Source organism: Cervus elaphus, chromosome X (assembly GCF_910594005.1).
Source record: "Cervus elaphus chromosome X, mCerEla1.1, whole genome shotgun sequence".
In the NCBI taxonomy this organism is placed as follows: Eukaryota; Metazoa; Chordata; class Mammalia; order Artiodactyla; family Cervidae; genus Cervus; species Cervus elaphus.
Window position 1 is genome coordinate 155,842,329 of NC_057848.1, and position 17,488 is coordinate 155,859,816.

General features: G+C 41.9%; 1 protein-coding gene across 4 annotated transcripts in view; it reads left to right on the plus strand.

Moving 5' to 3' along the window:
• SH3KBP1 (SH3 domain containing kinase binding protein 1) overlaps nucleotides 1-17,488 on the plus strand; it is a 334,928-nt gene that overhangs the window by 154,224 nt on the left and 163,216 nt on the right. For all 4 annotated transcript variants that reach the window (XM_043896945.1, XM_043896942.1, XM_043896946.1 and 1 more), the window contains one exon: nucleotides 9,817-9,920. In XM_043896945.1, the coding sequence (XP_043752880.1) occupies nucleotides 9,817-9,920 (104 nt within the window). The remainder of the gene's footprint in view (nucleotides 1-9,816; nucleotides 9,921-17,488) is intronic.

Consider the following 17,488-nt stretch of genomic DNA (forward strand, 5'->3'; position numbering starts at 1 on the left):
AGTCCTGAAGGAAGGTCTAGATCAGGGATTTGTGTCCCTCCCCCTGTTTCAAGATACCTGCTACCTGGGCTCACATGTTGATGGTGAGTGGACATCCATGATGAGATGGCATCACAGAACCATCATGAGGCACATGTGAATGTTGGTAAAGGAGTCGCATTTGTTGAAAAAGGTGTGCATGAAAGAGCTGAGAGGTGTCAGAGCTGAAGTCGTGGAGAAAAACATACACACTGATGCTCAGAGATATTGCAAATACAGTGGGATGCAGGCAGTGTTAGAGAAAAGCAATAGTTGTTAGGGGAACCTAGAGAAGGAACCTTCATGGCAGAGAGTGTGTGTGTCCCCCTCCATACCATCTTCTGTGCCTACACAAGGGTATTCATGCACACACGCTCTCCTCTCACTCATTTAATTATATTAGGCTCTCACATATCAGTTGAGTGAATGAATCCATTTATTGATTAATAAGCATTTGTTGAGTCCATACTCTTGATAGGTTCTGGGTAATAGGAGTAAATAAAAGAGCCCATGATGGGGGTTAAGGAGGGAGGGAGGTGGTGGTCTGTGTGTGCATGTGTTTGCAGTGTTGGGATTGTATAGGTATTATGTAATTTGGTCTTTTAATGTACAATGGGCACCTATTACACATCAGTACACATAGAGCTGCTTGTCTGGTTTAATTGGCTGCTGCATTTCCCAAGGCCTGGATAAACCATGATTAATGGAGCTATTCCTTCGCAGAAGACATTCAGGATGTTTCCTGTGTGGATCTCTGTACATGTTAGAAGCAATGCTGCCCTGGACGTGCTTACACATATATCTCTGCCTACTGAAAACAACTATTTCCTGTCTTAAAGAGAACTACATTTAAAATCAAATATACATCATTTCTTGTTCGGATCTAGTCCCGTTCTCCCACTAGGTATAATTGACAGTTGACCATAAACTTGGAAGAAGAGAGCAGTTAAGATTATCATAGACACTGTTTAACATCACAGATGCTTGAGACTACAACATTGGTGGAGAGTGAGACACCTTCAGCACAGTAGCAAGACTACAAGGGTCACCAGAATCTTCCCATCCCTGCCACTGGCTTTTTTTAAATTGGTAAAATGTACATAACATAAAATATACCAACTTAACCATTTTGGAATTGGCTTTTAAACACACATTGGTGGGTGCCCTGCTTAACATCAGGTTGAGTCTTTAACTCTTTCCCTCTACCTTTCTGATCCTGCCTCAGTGCTCCTCTGACTGGGAATTTGTGTTCACAAAACTGACGACTCACAGACAGAATGTGGACTAGGTACTCATTAGTTCATTCATTCATGAAGAATGGATTGTGTGTCTGCTTGAGTAGATGCTGATCTAGGTACTGGAGATCAGAGACGAACAAGAAAGGGTCATTGGCCTCCAGAGGGGTCAGCAGAGACATATCACCTGATGATGATACTATGGATCTACCTTTCCTTCCCTGCATATCTGATTCTGTGTGTTTTTCAGACTTTCTCTCTTTGTGTTCTGTTGGGCTCTCTGTTTGCTTTTAGATTCCTTCCCCCAAGCTGTCCTGCATACCCCTGGTACCAGGCACTTCTCCCCAGATCACTGTCCTTCTCACACGTTCTGGTCACTTCTCCGGGCAGGATCTCACAAAATGAAAGTCCTTTGCTTGGTGTACAAAGTCCCCCAGAAATACACTCCTGATCTGCCTTCCTGGTATTATCTGGGGTTGGTGGAAGAAGAGGCCTGCAGACCACAGCTTATTTTACTCTTGGGCCTCGTACAGTCATCTAGGCTTTCTGTGCCCATCCGTCAAGATGGGGCCAACACCCCTAACCTCATAGTGTTGGTGCAAGGACTTCAGGGGATACACATGACATACCTAGCAGGGTTCTTGGCACATAGCAGCTACCTAGTCGGTGTTTATTTCCTTCATCTCTGCCAAGATGCAGTTGATTTTCCTTATGTGACTTTCGACTTCACCCCTCAACCCTGTCTCCATGGCCCAGAGGCCCTACTCACTGGTTCCCTCTTAGTTCTGCACTTCCCTCCTGCATTCTGGTGAGACCTGGGAGCAAATGAGCACTGGCTTAGCTCTAAACTCTTTTCAGATGAACCTTGCCTTTGAAGGAGTAAGCAATTGGATTTTCTGTTTTCTGCCATGCAAAGATGTTGATTATACACATCCCTTTGAGAATCAAACAGGCTCATCTCCAGGGACCAAACAGGGCTGGTTGATTAAATACTGTACATTTCTGCTGCAACAGTCCAGCCACAGCCAAGAGTAATTTGTAAAGAAAGACCCATGAGTTTCTTTTCTCCTGGCATGCCATCAGCCTCTAATGTAGCCTTCTCTTCCTCTGAGTTACATTCCACTGGAAACGGGGATGCATGGGAATTTTTCCAGGACAGGGTTTGATGCTGGGTCCACAAAGTCAGTCATTCAGTTTTCTCTTCCCTTGCACCCAGAATCCACTGGGTGTCCTGAGTAAAATGGCTGATTCTCCACTTTCATTTCACTTTGTATTGTTTTTCTGTCCTGAAATTGTAAACCTGACCCCTTGCGTAAATTGATGTTTCTGACTCAAAACAGCTTCTTCAAGAATCCGGAATGCTGCTCAGTAACTTGGGGAATTGCTGCAACCCTGGCAGTGTTCACTAATTAATTATAGCAGAGACTACCTTCTTTTCCATCCCCCGGCCCCCAGGAGCACATTTCCAGAGCTAGAAACTGCTTAGTACAACGGTCCCAAAGGCCTGTGAAATAGAAACCCAGGTGCAGCATTCACCTGGGTTATGTGTTAGGATGACATTGCCAAATAAGTAGAATTTTTTTTGTCCTTTTGGGAGAAACTGAATACGGGACCTAAATAGCATGGTCTGGAAGAGTCCCACTGATTTTTTAGAATAGTTTATTTTTGGTTGTGCAGGGTATTCATTGCTTTGCATGGGCTTTTCTCTAGTTGTGGCGAGCATGGTGCACGGGCTTCTCATTGTTGTGCATTCTCTTGTTGTGGCTTCCAGGTGCTAGAACATAGGGCCAGTAGTTGTGGGGCGTAGACGTAGTTGCTCTGTGCATGTGGGGTCTTCCCAGACCAAAGATTGAACCTGTGTCCCCTGCATTGGCAGATGGATTCTTATCCACTGGACCACCAGGGAATCCCCCATTTATTTTTTGACAACTGACCTGTCTAGATGTCTCTAGATCCTGGCTGTATGTTAGAATCACCTGGGGAGTTCCTGAAATTCACATGCCCAGGCTGCACCCCAGACCAGTGACTTCAGAGAATCTAGGAGTGGGTGGGGCCCAGGCATCCTTTTTTTTTTTCTTTTCCGCCTAAATATTTTATTTAGAAAAATTTCAAATGTACAGGAAAGTTGTAACAATAGTACAATGAACATTCATTTAGATTCACCTTTTGTTAACATTGCCACATTGGCTTTCTGTCTTTCTCTCACTGTATGTTTGTGTGCATTCATATATGTCTATATGCATGTGTATACACATACATGTGCACATCTTTCATTTTTTTCCTTAAACAATTTGAAAGTACATTACAAATATCAAGATACTTCATCCCTAAATACTTCATAACAAGCACTTTCTCCTATGTAATTGCAATAGAATTAACACTCAGGAAATGTAGCATTAATGTAGTGTTATTATCTATTATTAGTCCATATCCAAACTTCCCCATTTCTTCCAATAGTGTCCTTTATAACATTTAAAAGAAAACCTGAATCCAGTTAAGAATTGCATTATATTTAGTTGTTAAATCTCTACTGTTTCAAAGTCTAGAACAGTCCTCTAACCTTTAAAAAGTTTTATGTGATATTGAACTTGAAAAGATTTTTAAAAAATAAAACCAGATCACTTTTTGTCAACTGTCCCTCGTTTTGGATTTATGGGATTTGGATTTGCATGTTTCTTCACTGTCAGATTTCATCTAAACATTTTGGGTGGGAGCATTCTGTAGGCAATTTTAAGCCTTTCTTAGCATGTCACATAAGGAGGCAGTACCTGATGTCAATTAGTCTCATCACTGATGACAGGGACTTTGAGACCATGTCTTCCAGGTTCCTCCATACTATGGGGACTATTTCCTTTTGTAATCAATGAATCTTGGGGGAAATACTTTGAGACTCTCTAGATATCCTAATCCCCAACAAGATTTCACCCCATGGTTTTAGAGACCATTGATTATTGTCAGAATCAGTTGTTGCCATCATGGTTATAAGATAGTGATTGGTTTTTGCCATACATTGACATGAATCAGCTATGGATTTACATGTATTCCCCATCCTGATCCCCCCTCCCACCTCCCTCTTCACCCAATCCCTCTGGGTCTTCCCAGTGCACCAGCCCCGAGCACTTGTCTCATGCATCCAGCCTGGGCTGGTGATCTGTTGCACCCTAGATAATATACATGTTTCGATGCTGTTCTCTCGAAACATCCCACCCTTGCCTTCTCCCACAGAGTCTAAAAGTCTGTTCTGTACATCTGTGTCTCTTTTTCTGTTTTGCATATAGGGTTATCATTGTAATTAGCCTCCAACTAATAAAAATAAATGCAAAAAAAAAAGATAGTGATTGTCAGTTCCTGTCATTTCTACATGATTTAGTTGACATTCTTTTGTAAAGGAGAGCTTTGCCCTCATGGCCCATCCTTACCTGTCTAATCTTACCCATCTATCTAGCTATGAACCTAGTTAATGTATCAAGATGGACTCATGAGTTTTTTTGAAATGAATGAATTCTTCAGTACATGATGTCATTGTCCCATATTTGGCCAGTAGAAGCCCCATCAAGCTTATCCTTGTGTCCTTTTGAAATTACCCGTCAAGGCTTAGAGTGCTTCATTCATTTTGTCATAGCCACATATTCCAGTCTTTCTTTCTTTTTCTTTGCTCCAGCCCTGGAAGCCCTAGAAGTCATTTTTCTCTGGAGATCTAGTTTCTTAGGGGCTGTTGTTTAGGAAGTTATGGGAAGTTTCATAAAACTTGAAACTATGAAACAGGCGATTTCAGGGGACAGCCAAGATTGGGAACTACTGGTTAACATCCTCCAAAGGGAGAGTGTTTGGTCCCACAAGGTATTTTCCTTTGGTCACCTGTATTTGGTGGCTCTGATGCATTGTTGAGGTTTAGATTTTTGTGGGTGGTGTCATTTGCAGAGTCAGGTTTAAATGCAAGCCCCTGGACTCAACCTCAGAGAGTACAGTTCTGTTGGTCTGCCCTGCATGCCAAAGTTTTGAAACAGGTGGACCCCAGGCCTTATCTGGAGAAAATGCCAGAAGTGACCCTAAGAATTAGGGGCTTCTTATGATGTTTCTCTTTGATTTTATAAATGTTTTCTCTTTTGTAAAACAGTGTCAGGATACTGCTGCATTCTCTAGGCATGTGGTGAGGATTCCCTTGATTAAGTTAGTGAGTTTCTTGAAAATATTAAGTGATTTAAACCCTGTAGTTATACTCTCATTCTGTCAAGGAGGATGTGGCATATAAAAAAAATAAACTGTATGAGTATTGAAAGTTTTCAGTTGACCCAAAGGCTTTTTTCAACCACTGCACTATTTGTTGTTATATTTTTGTGGTCATTGAATGAACTGACCTAGTAAAGTTTTCACATGTCATAAGACCCCGGAAAGCCCTAAAATATAGATGTGTGTGCTGTTTTTGACACTTGGTCTTGGCACCTTTTGTAGTTTCTGCTATTTCATTTTTAGAGACTGTGAATATATGACATTTCCTCACCATCCAGCCAGTTTTATTTCATTAAAATATGGGCCCCAGTTCTCAGCAGCTGTAAGGAAATGCTCCTGATTTGTGGTTTGTCACTTCCTGGTTTCACATCTTAACCATGTACCATGTTAGTCCAATGAGTCCTTTCTGCAATCTCAAGACTCATGGACGGGAATTCTTAAGAACAGTCAGACAGGGGAGGCGGTCTCTGGAATTGCATATCCTGACTCAAAATCCCAGGCCCTTCTAGCACATTCTAGCTGTGAGAGACCTCTGGTAAAATAGTCTCTGTGTGCCTACTTGGTCTTCTTGTCTATAAAAGGGAAGATTCAGGATGTACCCTCAAGGTTCAGTGAGAGGATTAAATGGGCTAATGCATATGAATTGCTTAGTAGTCTCTGGCACACAGTAAGTGCTCAATAAATGTTAGCTGTTACTATTCTATTAAGCAAAGCTGGTCGTGAATGGAAGGTGGTTATGAGATCTAATGAGGCAGTTGAAGGTACCTGCCTTGCTACCTGTGTTTGCCTGTGTTCCTCTAAATGAGCACTATTCATACATTTGGATTTTGTGGTCATCATATAATATGGCAGTAAAGTAGAGACATGTCAAGTGTGCCTTGTGAAGTCTGCCTTAGTCATAACTTTTTAGTAAGCCATGTGCCCCCGTACCTTTGCTTATATGTTCATAAAACTTGTGTTCATTACTTCTTTCAATTATGTATAAAGAGTTAAAACACACACACAGTGGAAGTGTATTAAAACTTGCCTGTGGACCAGGCTGTGTGTGTGAAGGTGGTAACTTGAACGAAAGGATTCCAAACCACAGCCTTGGGCAAGTCATACATTTTTTTCCCTCCAGTTTCTACTAGCTATTAAAAGGAGATGACATTGTTGTCTGCATACCTCTTTGAGGAAGGTCAAGACCAACTAGTAAACATCAGTGAAATGCCAGGGAAAGGAAAACATGGCAATGACATTCTTAAATTTCCTTTAATTTGATATGGACCAAAGCGACTGAGATACAGTGCCTCCTAATGTCAAATATTCCCCCCGAGCTGAGTTTTAGGTTGGGTGGAACTGGCGAACAAGATTGAAACAGTAATTTGCAGAAGTTGAGGAATGGAAAGCAGCCTTGCAGGAGTTGAGGAGTTATCTGTAATGAGAAAGCTGTGGAGAAGCCCTCAGGCTGTGTTATGCAATGTTGTGCGAAGCAGTTAAGTACAGATTGCAGAGAACTTGGGCCGAGATGTGACCTGAATTGGTTCATCCAGCATTGGAGTGAGAGCTCTGAACTCAGGGCAAGGAGACACTGCCTCTTGCTAGCTTGGTGACCTTGGGGAAGTCACTGAGCCCCAGCTGCTTCATTTCCGAGATGGTTGCTCATTCTGGCTCTTTTCCTTTTCACTGCTGTGATTGGTAGGGCGAATTAGGGTGATGGGTGTCAGAGGTGCTTTAGAAAAGATCACGAACAATCCCAGTGTCAGAGGGAGTTGTTGTTTCAGGCTCAGTTTTCTTGGTCTTGTATGTTGGCAGTGTGCTTTATAGGTCTTTGTGCCACCAGCTGAATAACCTTAGAAGCTTTTAAGAAATATTGAGTAGCCTGGCAGAGAGAGATTAGTTAGTGTGCTTTTCTTTCTGATTCCAGGCAGGGCTCTACAGATGTCTGATGGAAAGATTTGGTTCTAGAGAAATACTATTCTGTTCTAGGTCCTGATTGCTGGGTTAGTCTTGTCTCTCCTTCACCCTTTATGTAGTATTGGGTTAGATGCTACTTTTTACAAAGGATTCTGTGAAGATATGAATTTACATATAACTGAGTTTTATGACTTCAGCTAGCAATAGGTCTTCAGATGTTATTTTAAAGTCACTTCGGTCAGAACTTAGGTGACCTCTGTGGTTATGAGTGTCAGGTGTCAGACATTTGTCATATTGACTTGTTTCATGCTCCGTTTTGTATCTGCAGTTTGTTTTGAACATAACATGTAACAAATATAGCTCTTAAAGATTTATAGAATCTCATCTTACGGGGTATAGATGGGGGCAGTGGAGGCACAGGGAGTAGGAGTAGGAGATGATGCCATGATCACTCGGTCATCTGGACTCGTGGCCCGAATGAAAATCTGTATCCTGTATTACGGAGGGCTTGACTCACCTTCCTTTGTGTTGGAAGCCAGGGAAAGCAGTGGAGTTCTTTTTTAAATTTTTAAATTCTGTTTATTTCTGGCTCTGCTGGCTCTTTGTTGCTGCATGGGCTTTTTGCTAGTTGTGGTGAGCAGGAGTTACTCTCTAGTTGTGGTGCATGGGCTTCTCATTGTGGTGGGTTCTCCTGTTGTGGAGCATGGGCTCTAGTAGCATGGGGCTCAGTAATTGTGGCTCCCAGGCTCTAGAGCACAGGCTCAAGTAGTTGTGGTATATGAGCTTAGTTGCTCTGCAGCATGTGGGATCTTCCCAGACCAGGGATCGAACCTGTGTCCCCTGCATTGGCAGACAGATTCTTAACCACTGCTCCATCAAGGGAGTCACAGCAGTGGAGTTCTTTGTCCTCAAGATGACTCTTCTGGACTTCCCACCTAGGAAGAGCCATTTGGGTGAGCCCTCTGTTCCTAGGAGAGCTGGGGGCTGCCCTCCTCTGTCCGCAGACAGTGTACTTAGCACCTGGGAACCAGCTTGAGAGCTGTGTGTTGGTTCTTACGGAGACCAGGAAGCTTGTGGTTTCTCACAAGGGGGTGGAGTGTTTTCGCGTCATCACCCAAGTCATGGTTAGGTGACATGCTGGTTCTCAACTTCTGCCCTCTTCACTTTGTTCAGCTCTGTTCTTCCTTAGTGAGGTTTGGGAGAAAAAAAAATGGAACAGAGAAAACTAGGCCACTGACTTGTGATAAATATCAATCAGCACATCAGATGTAGCCAAGGCCTCCCCTCTGTATGACATGACACTGCATGGGGGTCTCAGTGCGGCCAGTGGTCACTCCTGTGGGGACTGGCTGTTTCAGGGAAGATTAGAAAAGGAGTCCCTGTAAGCAGTATCCAAAAATAATGTAAGCACTTCTAAATGTGCTGCCTTGAAGTCGTTGATCCCTGTGGTGTTCGAGGCCATGTGGCAGCAGGAAGGAATGAGGTGAGGTGGTCAGCCTTGAGCGATAAGCTTCGGAGCAGTGCTGGTCTCAGTTCCCCTCTCCTGTCCACTTCTTTGCAGCTTGGGCCTCCTCTGTTGTCTGTCTCTGCCCCGTAAGCCCCATCACACACACCATGTGCATGTTCTCTCTCCCCACAGTGCATGTCTGTGGCGTGGATAGTTGCATCCGTATTTGAACAGCTTTGAACCAGGACCTCCCAGTGGGACCACACTGGGGGAGTGAGATGTTGTGACTTTGAGTGTCCTTCAGTCAAGCAAAGTGTGGCCCTGGCTTTTCTCTTGATGTTTCTGGATTGGTTCTGTGTAAGCAGCCAGGGATCCTGCTAATGGATCCCCTGGGACAGAGAGAAGAGGACCGAAGTGGATTTGCTGATCCCCTGTGGGGCATTTGAAATGGTACCAAGAGTAGGCTGAAATCTAATCAGCCTTTGCTTATCAGCCTGAGTTCCAGCATGTTAAAAGGGTGATGATTAGTGAGAGAAAGGCCAGAATACTTTATCTTTTCCTTTGCACATTTGGGAAGAATTTCCTCTGCCTCGCTAGCATTAGAAGCAGACCATTCTTTTCCCTTCACTGTATCACATCAGCTTTCATTAAAAGTCACCAGCAGCAAATACAAAGCCCTGTCCATGGAAAATCGTTTAAGGCAACACTGTGCTCCAGCGCTTCAGGGGTGGGCTTTTGCCTTCTGCACCACCAGATCGGTTTCTCATATCCATGCCTTTCTGACCCAGCAGCTTTTCAAAGACCGAGAAGCATTGCTCTGCTTTCTCCTGCCTCTCTCTCAGAGACCAGAGCTGCCATGCCTCTAGCCATGTCCCAGAGAGCATATTTGAGACAAGTCAGCTTAATTTGCCTGCATGCCTAGGATGCCTCTCTTTAAAATCAATTTTTGAGACCAGAGCTGGATCTGAATATTTTCCTTTTCCAATGCAGGCGAGCGACGGAGGCGCCGGTGCCAGGTGGCATTCAGCTACCTGCCGCAGAACGATGACGAGCTTGAGCTGAAAGTCGGCGACATCATAGAGGTGGTGGGAGAGGTACGTGTGCCAGGCGGGTGGGTGCAGGGCCTCTCATGGACTGTCAGAACCCACCCGTGGCTAGTTGGCTTTGCTGTGGGGGATGTTAGGACTCAAGAGACCAGGGACATCATCCGGTTGAGTCTTCCAGAAGAGATTCCTCTAGAGAGGTGTGCCTCCCAGCCCGCTGAGGGCAGATGTGGACCATTTAAAACCGTGGTCTTCTTCACTGCATGCTAGCCAACACCAACCCAGTACCATAGCTTTCCTCTTCTGCTTCAAGTGCTCATAGACTCTCACTATCCAGAGTGACCGTGTCCACCTTAAAGGATGGATTCAGTATTTGTCATGGGGAGCACTGTGGATTCAGAAGGAAGGAAACAAGTGACACTGATAGAAGACCTAGTATGTGATGGGCATGACAAGGTTCTTTACACATTGGTCCATTGACTCTTCATAACCACTTTAGTTTATAGATAAAGAAAGAGGCTTGAGAGACCCTAGAAGAGGCAGGGCTGAGGGTTGAAGCTAGGTTCACCTGGCTGGAGACCTTTCTTCTCTCACTGCCCTACATTACCTTGTCCCTGTGTGGTCCCAGCTGCTTGCAGCCAGCCCTGCTGGTGAGGTGTCCCACCAGACCCCGGCACGGGATTTTGGGGCTCTACTCCCTCAGGCCGGGGGCATCCTGGGCTTCGCACTTAGAATCTGATCATTCATCCTGATTCAACATGTGTATCTGTGTATAGTGATAGTTTTCCAATTGCTTTCATTTCCTGCATACCATTCGATGTTACAAAAACCCATGATTTATAAAACAAACAAACAAACAAACTAGGAAGCCAGAAGTCAAGGAGGAAGTTAAGTGAAGTATGACGTGGGTGGGAGTGGCTGGGCTGATGCCAGCAGACAAGATTTCTGGACTCTCATATGAACATAAAGGGAAGCACGCATCAAAGCTTTATTTAACTCATTAATGAGGGCATCTGCAAGATGGTAAGGCTGACTCAAAGAGAATGGTGAAAGAGCAAAGTGTTTATAAATGACTGAAAGAGAAAAAAGCTTGAGTAAGATTGCTAAGTTAGATGTGAAACTACGTTACGTCCTACAGGGCAGTGAGACTGGGACCTCTGAGGTCATCTTTTCTAGGGGATGAATCTCTTTCTCTTTGCTGGTCAAAGGTTATTTTCATGGTTCTCTGACAAGACTCATTCACTTTGTTTTTTGGTCTTCTAGCAGTTAGCATCTGCACTAATGCAGTTGTAAACTGTCCTCATAAAAAGTAACAGTGTGTCAAAGATACTTGTCCCTAGAGAATCAATCAGTGAGGTTCCCAGTGTGGGAGGACATGCAGTAACTCGCTTTTTGCCAGTTTCCCAGTTTTGGATAATTTGAATTAGTATGTCATTCATCATGTTTTATTCCTGGTGCCAAGCACAACATATAGGAGACATTTGTTGAAAGCTGAATGAGTGCCAAATGAATGGACAGCAGAGTAGAACATTTGTGCCAATGGTAGAAGGGCACAGTTCTTAAGACTGAAACCAGGGAAGAAATTCTAGGGGGAAAAAATAAACGGTTGTGACTAATAATAATAAAAAAAAGAGTTAAAATTTTGGTATGATTTGAAGTGAGGTTAGCTAAACAAAGAGGACAACAAACAGGAAAAAATTTGAAAAAATTTTATTTATGTAACATATGAAAATACATTAGGAACCTATTATAACAATGATAAAGGATAGATCTGCTATAAACACACATCCCACAAGTGAAAATAAAAATCTGAACCATGAGGAAGTGTTCTAACCTGCTACTAATTAAATAATCAAATTAAGACAATTTGATTGGGTACCTCCTTTTGAAAATCCTAAAAAAGTGTGAGAGTGGTAAGACTTGGTAGTGATTAGAAAAACTGGTGACTTTGCATATCTTTATGATCCTTGTTTGATGCTATTTAGCAAGGTGCATCAAGAGCTATAAAAATCTGAATTAATACCCTTGATTCAGTAGTCTTACTCCTAGAAATTTATTCATGGAAAATGGTTACAGAAAAAAATTATGTTAAACATGTTAATTGCAGCAATGCTTGTGATAATGAAAAAATCATCAAGAAAGGGAATAGTTATGTGAATTAAGGTATATTATCCAGCTAGAAGATTGTGAAGCCTTTAAGATGGTAAATACAGAGGCCTTTATATTTATTACAATACTGTGTGTTGTAATTATCTGTTCTATTCCACTAACCTGAGAGCTTTTCAACAGCTGGGATCTGGTTTTTATCTATCTTTATATTCATAGTACATGGAATAGTGCCTGAAACCTAACACATACTTTAATAAATGCTTGCTGAATAAGTAAATGAATACATGGAAGTATGAAAAGTTTTTTTTCAAAATAAATGAATAGATAAGTCACAAAATTGCATTCACTAGGAATAGTTGAATATAATTGTCTGAAATCTATCTCAATGCATGTGACTGAAGACAGAAAGAGCCCCAGAATTGAAAGTGGTTCTGCCATAGAAGATGGTTTTCCCTTAAATGTTGTAATAATACTGTAAGAAATACAAATCAAGATAAAAGTTCTTAATAAATTTCTGAAATTATTGCTGATTCACATGTGTCTGTTGACTGCAGGGGAACCGAGTGAGGGTCACTAAGGGAGAGGAATGATTGCAGGGCTGGTGTTCTCCTTGCCTGAAAGAAGAACTTCACCAACCTCTGTGGGCCCAGCCTCTTTACCATCCATGCCCGTTGAGTCCTAGGCTTTGTCCTGCGCTTCCCTCAAGTAGAAAAAAGGAAAACTAACTGGGTAGCCTCTGCTATTTCTGTAAAACAAAGCATAAACGTTTACCTTTTAATCCATATTTTTAAATTATATCACCAAAAGTTAATTTCCCTACTTTTGAAGTTTATTCTAATATTGCAGATTCTGGGCCATTATCCCTATATCGTATAAAGTCTGTCCTTTTCTCTTATAATAGATGTTATATAAATGCCAGTAGGTTGCTACTGTCTAATGCCACTGAAGACTAGAAACAAAATAAAAATCCCAAATAAACAAAATCCCTTAAATCACAGGAGCAGATTGTGATAAGACCATAGTAACAGCTTTGCAATACTATAGTGTCAATCTGTTTGTCAGGAGAAAGATAACGTATTGTGTGTGTGCATATAGATTGTATTTTTATTGATAAATTGATTCATAGATTAATTCTATAGTGTTACAAAGCTATACACACACATGCCCCTACTGCCCCCCTGCCTCCAAGAGATAATTCCTAGGAGGATTTTGAATATATGGACCAGTTCCTGAGAACAGTTGAAGCAGGTAGAGAATCCTAAAAAATGATATACGTTTATCTTAACATGTAATCTTAGTTTAAAAATATAAAAATGTATATTCATCTGCCTCTTAGGGCCAGGGTGTTTTCCTAAACTATGTGTTTGTTGGTTTGAGCTCCACCTTCTCTGCATCCATGATGCATCCTCTACTATTCCCACTGGTTTCTTTAAACTTTTTGGAAGTAGGAGTGCTACACTACGTGGCATGTAGGATCCTAGTTCCCCAACCAAGGATCGAACCTGGGCCCCTTGCATTGGAAGCATGGAGTCTTAAATATTGGACCACCAGGGAAGTCCCACCACTGGTTTCTTTGAAGTGGATTGGGGACAACTTAAGGGAAGCAATGAGGGTTAATAATTCTTCTAAAATTCCACACTCCCTCACCTCCCAAACTTTTAGTTGTCTTTTCTATACCTAATTTGGCACCATGTTTTTAAATGTTCAAATTATAATCATATTCCTTCTCACCACTAGCCTTTTGTCTTCAAACCTACGTACTTTGTACTCTTTAACCATATTGTGTGCTGGCAGGAAGAGCAGTGAACTGAAGCAGGTCTGGGTGGACATGGCCTTGACCCTTGGTGAGGGGAACAGCACTTCTGCCCGAAGTTACCAGCTCAGCCTGGATGGGTCTCTGCAGCATGGCCAGAGGAGAAATGGAGAGTGTGGGGCAGTCCAGGGATGAGGGGGTGCTGGCAAAGTGAAGGTCACTCAGGAAAGTGCTTCTGCCTCCTGACTAGGGAGCAGTCAGTGGTCTGCAGGGAGGACAAAGGTCTTGTGAAGTTAATGGGACTTCACTTTCCAGAAGGAAAGCTAGCAGGCTAAATCCCTGGTAGGCATTTTTAAGTACACAGTTATGACATTTCTGTCTGGAGTGGGGCGGTCTGGTCAATGCAGTCTAGACTAGCCTGTAGACTAACCTGTAGCCAGTTTGTGTGTGTGTGTGTTTTTTTTTTACAAAAGTAAGAGCCAGACTTGCCCCTGCTCCCCCAGCAAGAGGTTCCCCACCCTTCATTCTACACTTACAGAGAAGGGCAGTGGGGTGGGATGGGGAAGCTGATGTTTATAGGGTATTTACCACATTCCAGGGCACTGTTCTAGTACCTTCATACATCATATTTCATTTAGTCATCACAGAAATCACTGTCTTGAAGGTGTGACCAGTATTTTTATTTTGTAGCTGAGGAAACTGAGGCTCAGAGAGGTTAAGTAACTTGACTGAAGTTGCTCAGCTGTTAACAGGATCTGATATGTAGCTGTTTTGAAGGACAGGACTTTCAAGCATTGCTGAAGATGTCTGTAAGAGCCGTACCAGAAACCCTTGCCACTGTCAGGAAAATCGTGGATATATTGCTCTCTCTCATTGAACAGTGTTTGCTTAAGTCTTAAATGTGTATCATATTTTCTTAAGTCATTACCCTATAGGTTTTTCTTTTGAGGGACCCCTCTCATGTGGAATAGGCTTGTCCTCAGAAGAATAAGGGGAGGGGATAAAAATCAACTTCTTCTCGGTATGGTCCTGCCCGGAGAGGTAATCAGACAAAGAGACGTAGCAATTTGGGGAAAATATTGACTTGGGCATTTAGAACCTAGATAACACTTGTTTATAGTTGGCACAACCAGCTTTCCATGTCCCCAGATCAACAAGTATGGTTATTTAAAGCAATGAAAATAGAAAATAATATAGGTATTTATGGCTTCAGAAAGTGGTTCCCTCAAAAATATTTTTTCCCACCAATTCCACAAATAGAAAAAATGTTTCCAGAAACAATTTGTATTTTTTTCAACAGCATTCAAAAGATAAAACCATGTCTTAGCACATTTACGTAAAGTTCTTAGAAAAGGCAAAACCAATCATAGGTGATAGAAATCAGATTAATGTTTGTTTGGAGGTAGATTGACTGGGAAGGAACACAAAGAAATTTTTTGGAGCGATAGAAATGCTCTGTATGTTAATAGAAGTATGGGTTACATGGGTGTATGCATGCACTTACCACAACTGTTTGACTTGTACCATTAAGATCTGTACATTTAAATGAATTATATCTCAATTTTAAAACTTTTAAAAAAGTATCTTGATGCTTTTCTAGCTTAAAATTTTTTCTAAAATATTTCCCCCTACCTCTCATAGGTAGGAGAAATGACTGTTATTGAAATTCTCATTTAATTATTTCTGAATATATTTTTAAAATTGAGACATGATTGACATATAATTGTACTAATGTTAGGTGTATAGCAAAATGATTTGATATATGTATATATTGCAAAATGATGTCTCCAGTAAGTTTAGTTAACATCCATTACTACACATAATTACAGTATTTTTCTTGTGGTGAAAACATTTAAGATCTACTCTCCTAGCAATTTTCAAACACACAATACAGTGTTATTAATTATATTCACTGTGCTTTGCATTGCTTCTCTTATTTCACTTAGCATAATGCCTTCAAGGAACAAGAAAAAGCATAAACTATTTCCAGAGTTAGTAGAAGAAAAGAAATAACAAAGATCACCAGAAATAAATGAAGTAGAGTCTAAAAAGACAATAGAGAAGATCAATGGAACTCAGACCTGGTTTTTTGGAAAGATAAAACAGCTCTTTAGCTAGACTCACCCAGAAAAAAGAACTCAATAAATAAATCAGAAGTGAAAGAGAAGTTACAGCTGATACCACAGAACTATAGATGATCATAAGAGACTGTTATGAGCAATTATATGCCAACACATTGGCCAAGCTAGAAGAAATGGATACACTCCCAGAAACCTAGAACCTACCAAGTATGAATAAATTTTGATGAAAATTTGAGTGATCTTGAAATGTGGGCCTTTCCTTAGAGCTTGACTTATCCATGTTTCTTTCTGGAAAGAATGGCAAAACAGCTCTTGAAACAATGAAACACAAGTACCCATTTGCCTGTGAGCCTCGCCCTCCCCCATGCTTCCCTTTTTCACACTCACCTCTCCAGTGGGCTTTTTTAAAAAAATTTATTTATTTGGCTGCACCATGTCTTAGTTGTGGCACTGGGATCTTCAGTCTTCGTTGTGGCATGCAGGATCTTAGTTGCAGCATGCAAACTCTTAGCTGTGGCATGTGGGATCTAGTTCCCTGACCCGGGCCTCATACATTGGAAGCACAGAGTCTTAGCCACTAGACCACCAGGAAAGTCCCCTCTGGTGTACTTCTGACTGAGGTTTGGGTAGCAAAGGGCAAATGGATGTGAAAAGCTATAGCAACCCTTAAACGGACCTTTCCTGTCTTGCTGCTTGTACCCTGAAGTAGATTTTAGACTTGGTGAATCTGTTGTTCCCCTCCTTGGTAGAGTTGAGAGGGAAAACTTCAACAGTGATGTAGGAACTACAGGCATATCTCAGAGACATTGCAGGTTGGGTTCTAGACCACTGCACTAAGCAAATATTGCAATAAAGTGAGTTACAGTAATTTTTTAATTTGCAGTACATATGAAAGTTATGTTTATACTATCCTATAGTCTATTAAGTATGAAATAGTATGATGTATAAATTGCTAAAAAAAAAAATGCTCACCATCATGTGAGCTTTTGGGTCATAGTAGTAACATCAAAGATCACCAGAGATCAGTATAACAAATATGATACTACTGAAAAAGTTTGAAATATTCAAAAATTACCAAAATGTCACACAGAGATACAAAGTGAGCAAATACCGTTGGGAAAATGGTGTCGATAGATTTGCTTGAGACAGGTTTGCCACACACCTTCAGTTTGAAAAAAATGCAGTATCTGTGAGGTACAGTGAAGCAACATGCAGTAAAATTGGTGCACCTGTGTTCTGAGTAACTGGGGTCACCTCTGTATTCCCAGGCATCCCCTTCAGTGCCTTGAAAATGTTGATAATGTTTGTATGAGTTGGGGAGCTGGAGATGGAGGTATAAGTCTCCCAGCTTCTTCTGCAACTTGCAACAGGGCTAAGAGCTGAAAACTACTTCTGTGGGCCTTGAACCCACTTAAATGCTGGTGACTGTGAAGACTTACGAACTGCAGGGCCCACAGACACAATGGTCTAAGTGGTTTTATTGCATCTTTCTTTCCCAAACACTGCCATGTAAAGTTGCCCTGCTCCCAGCTCTGGGACACAGCCATGGGCTCCAGAGCTGGTAGGGTTGGTATCGGAGGGACAAAGGTTTGTTCTCAGCCTAGAAGCCCAGGCCTGCAGAAGCCTGCTGATATGTGTGTGTTGGTGCAGAGAAGGTTGGTGTCTGTCCCACTTGA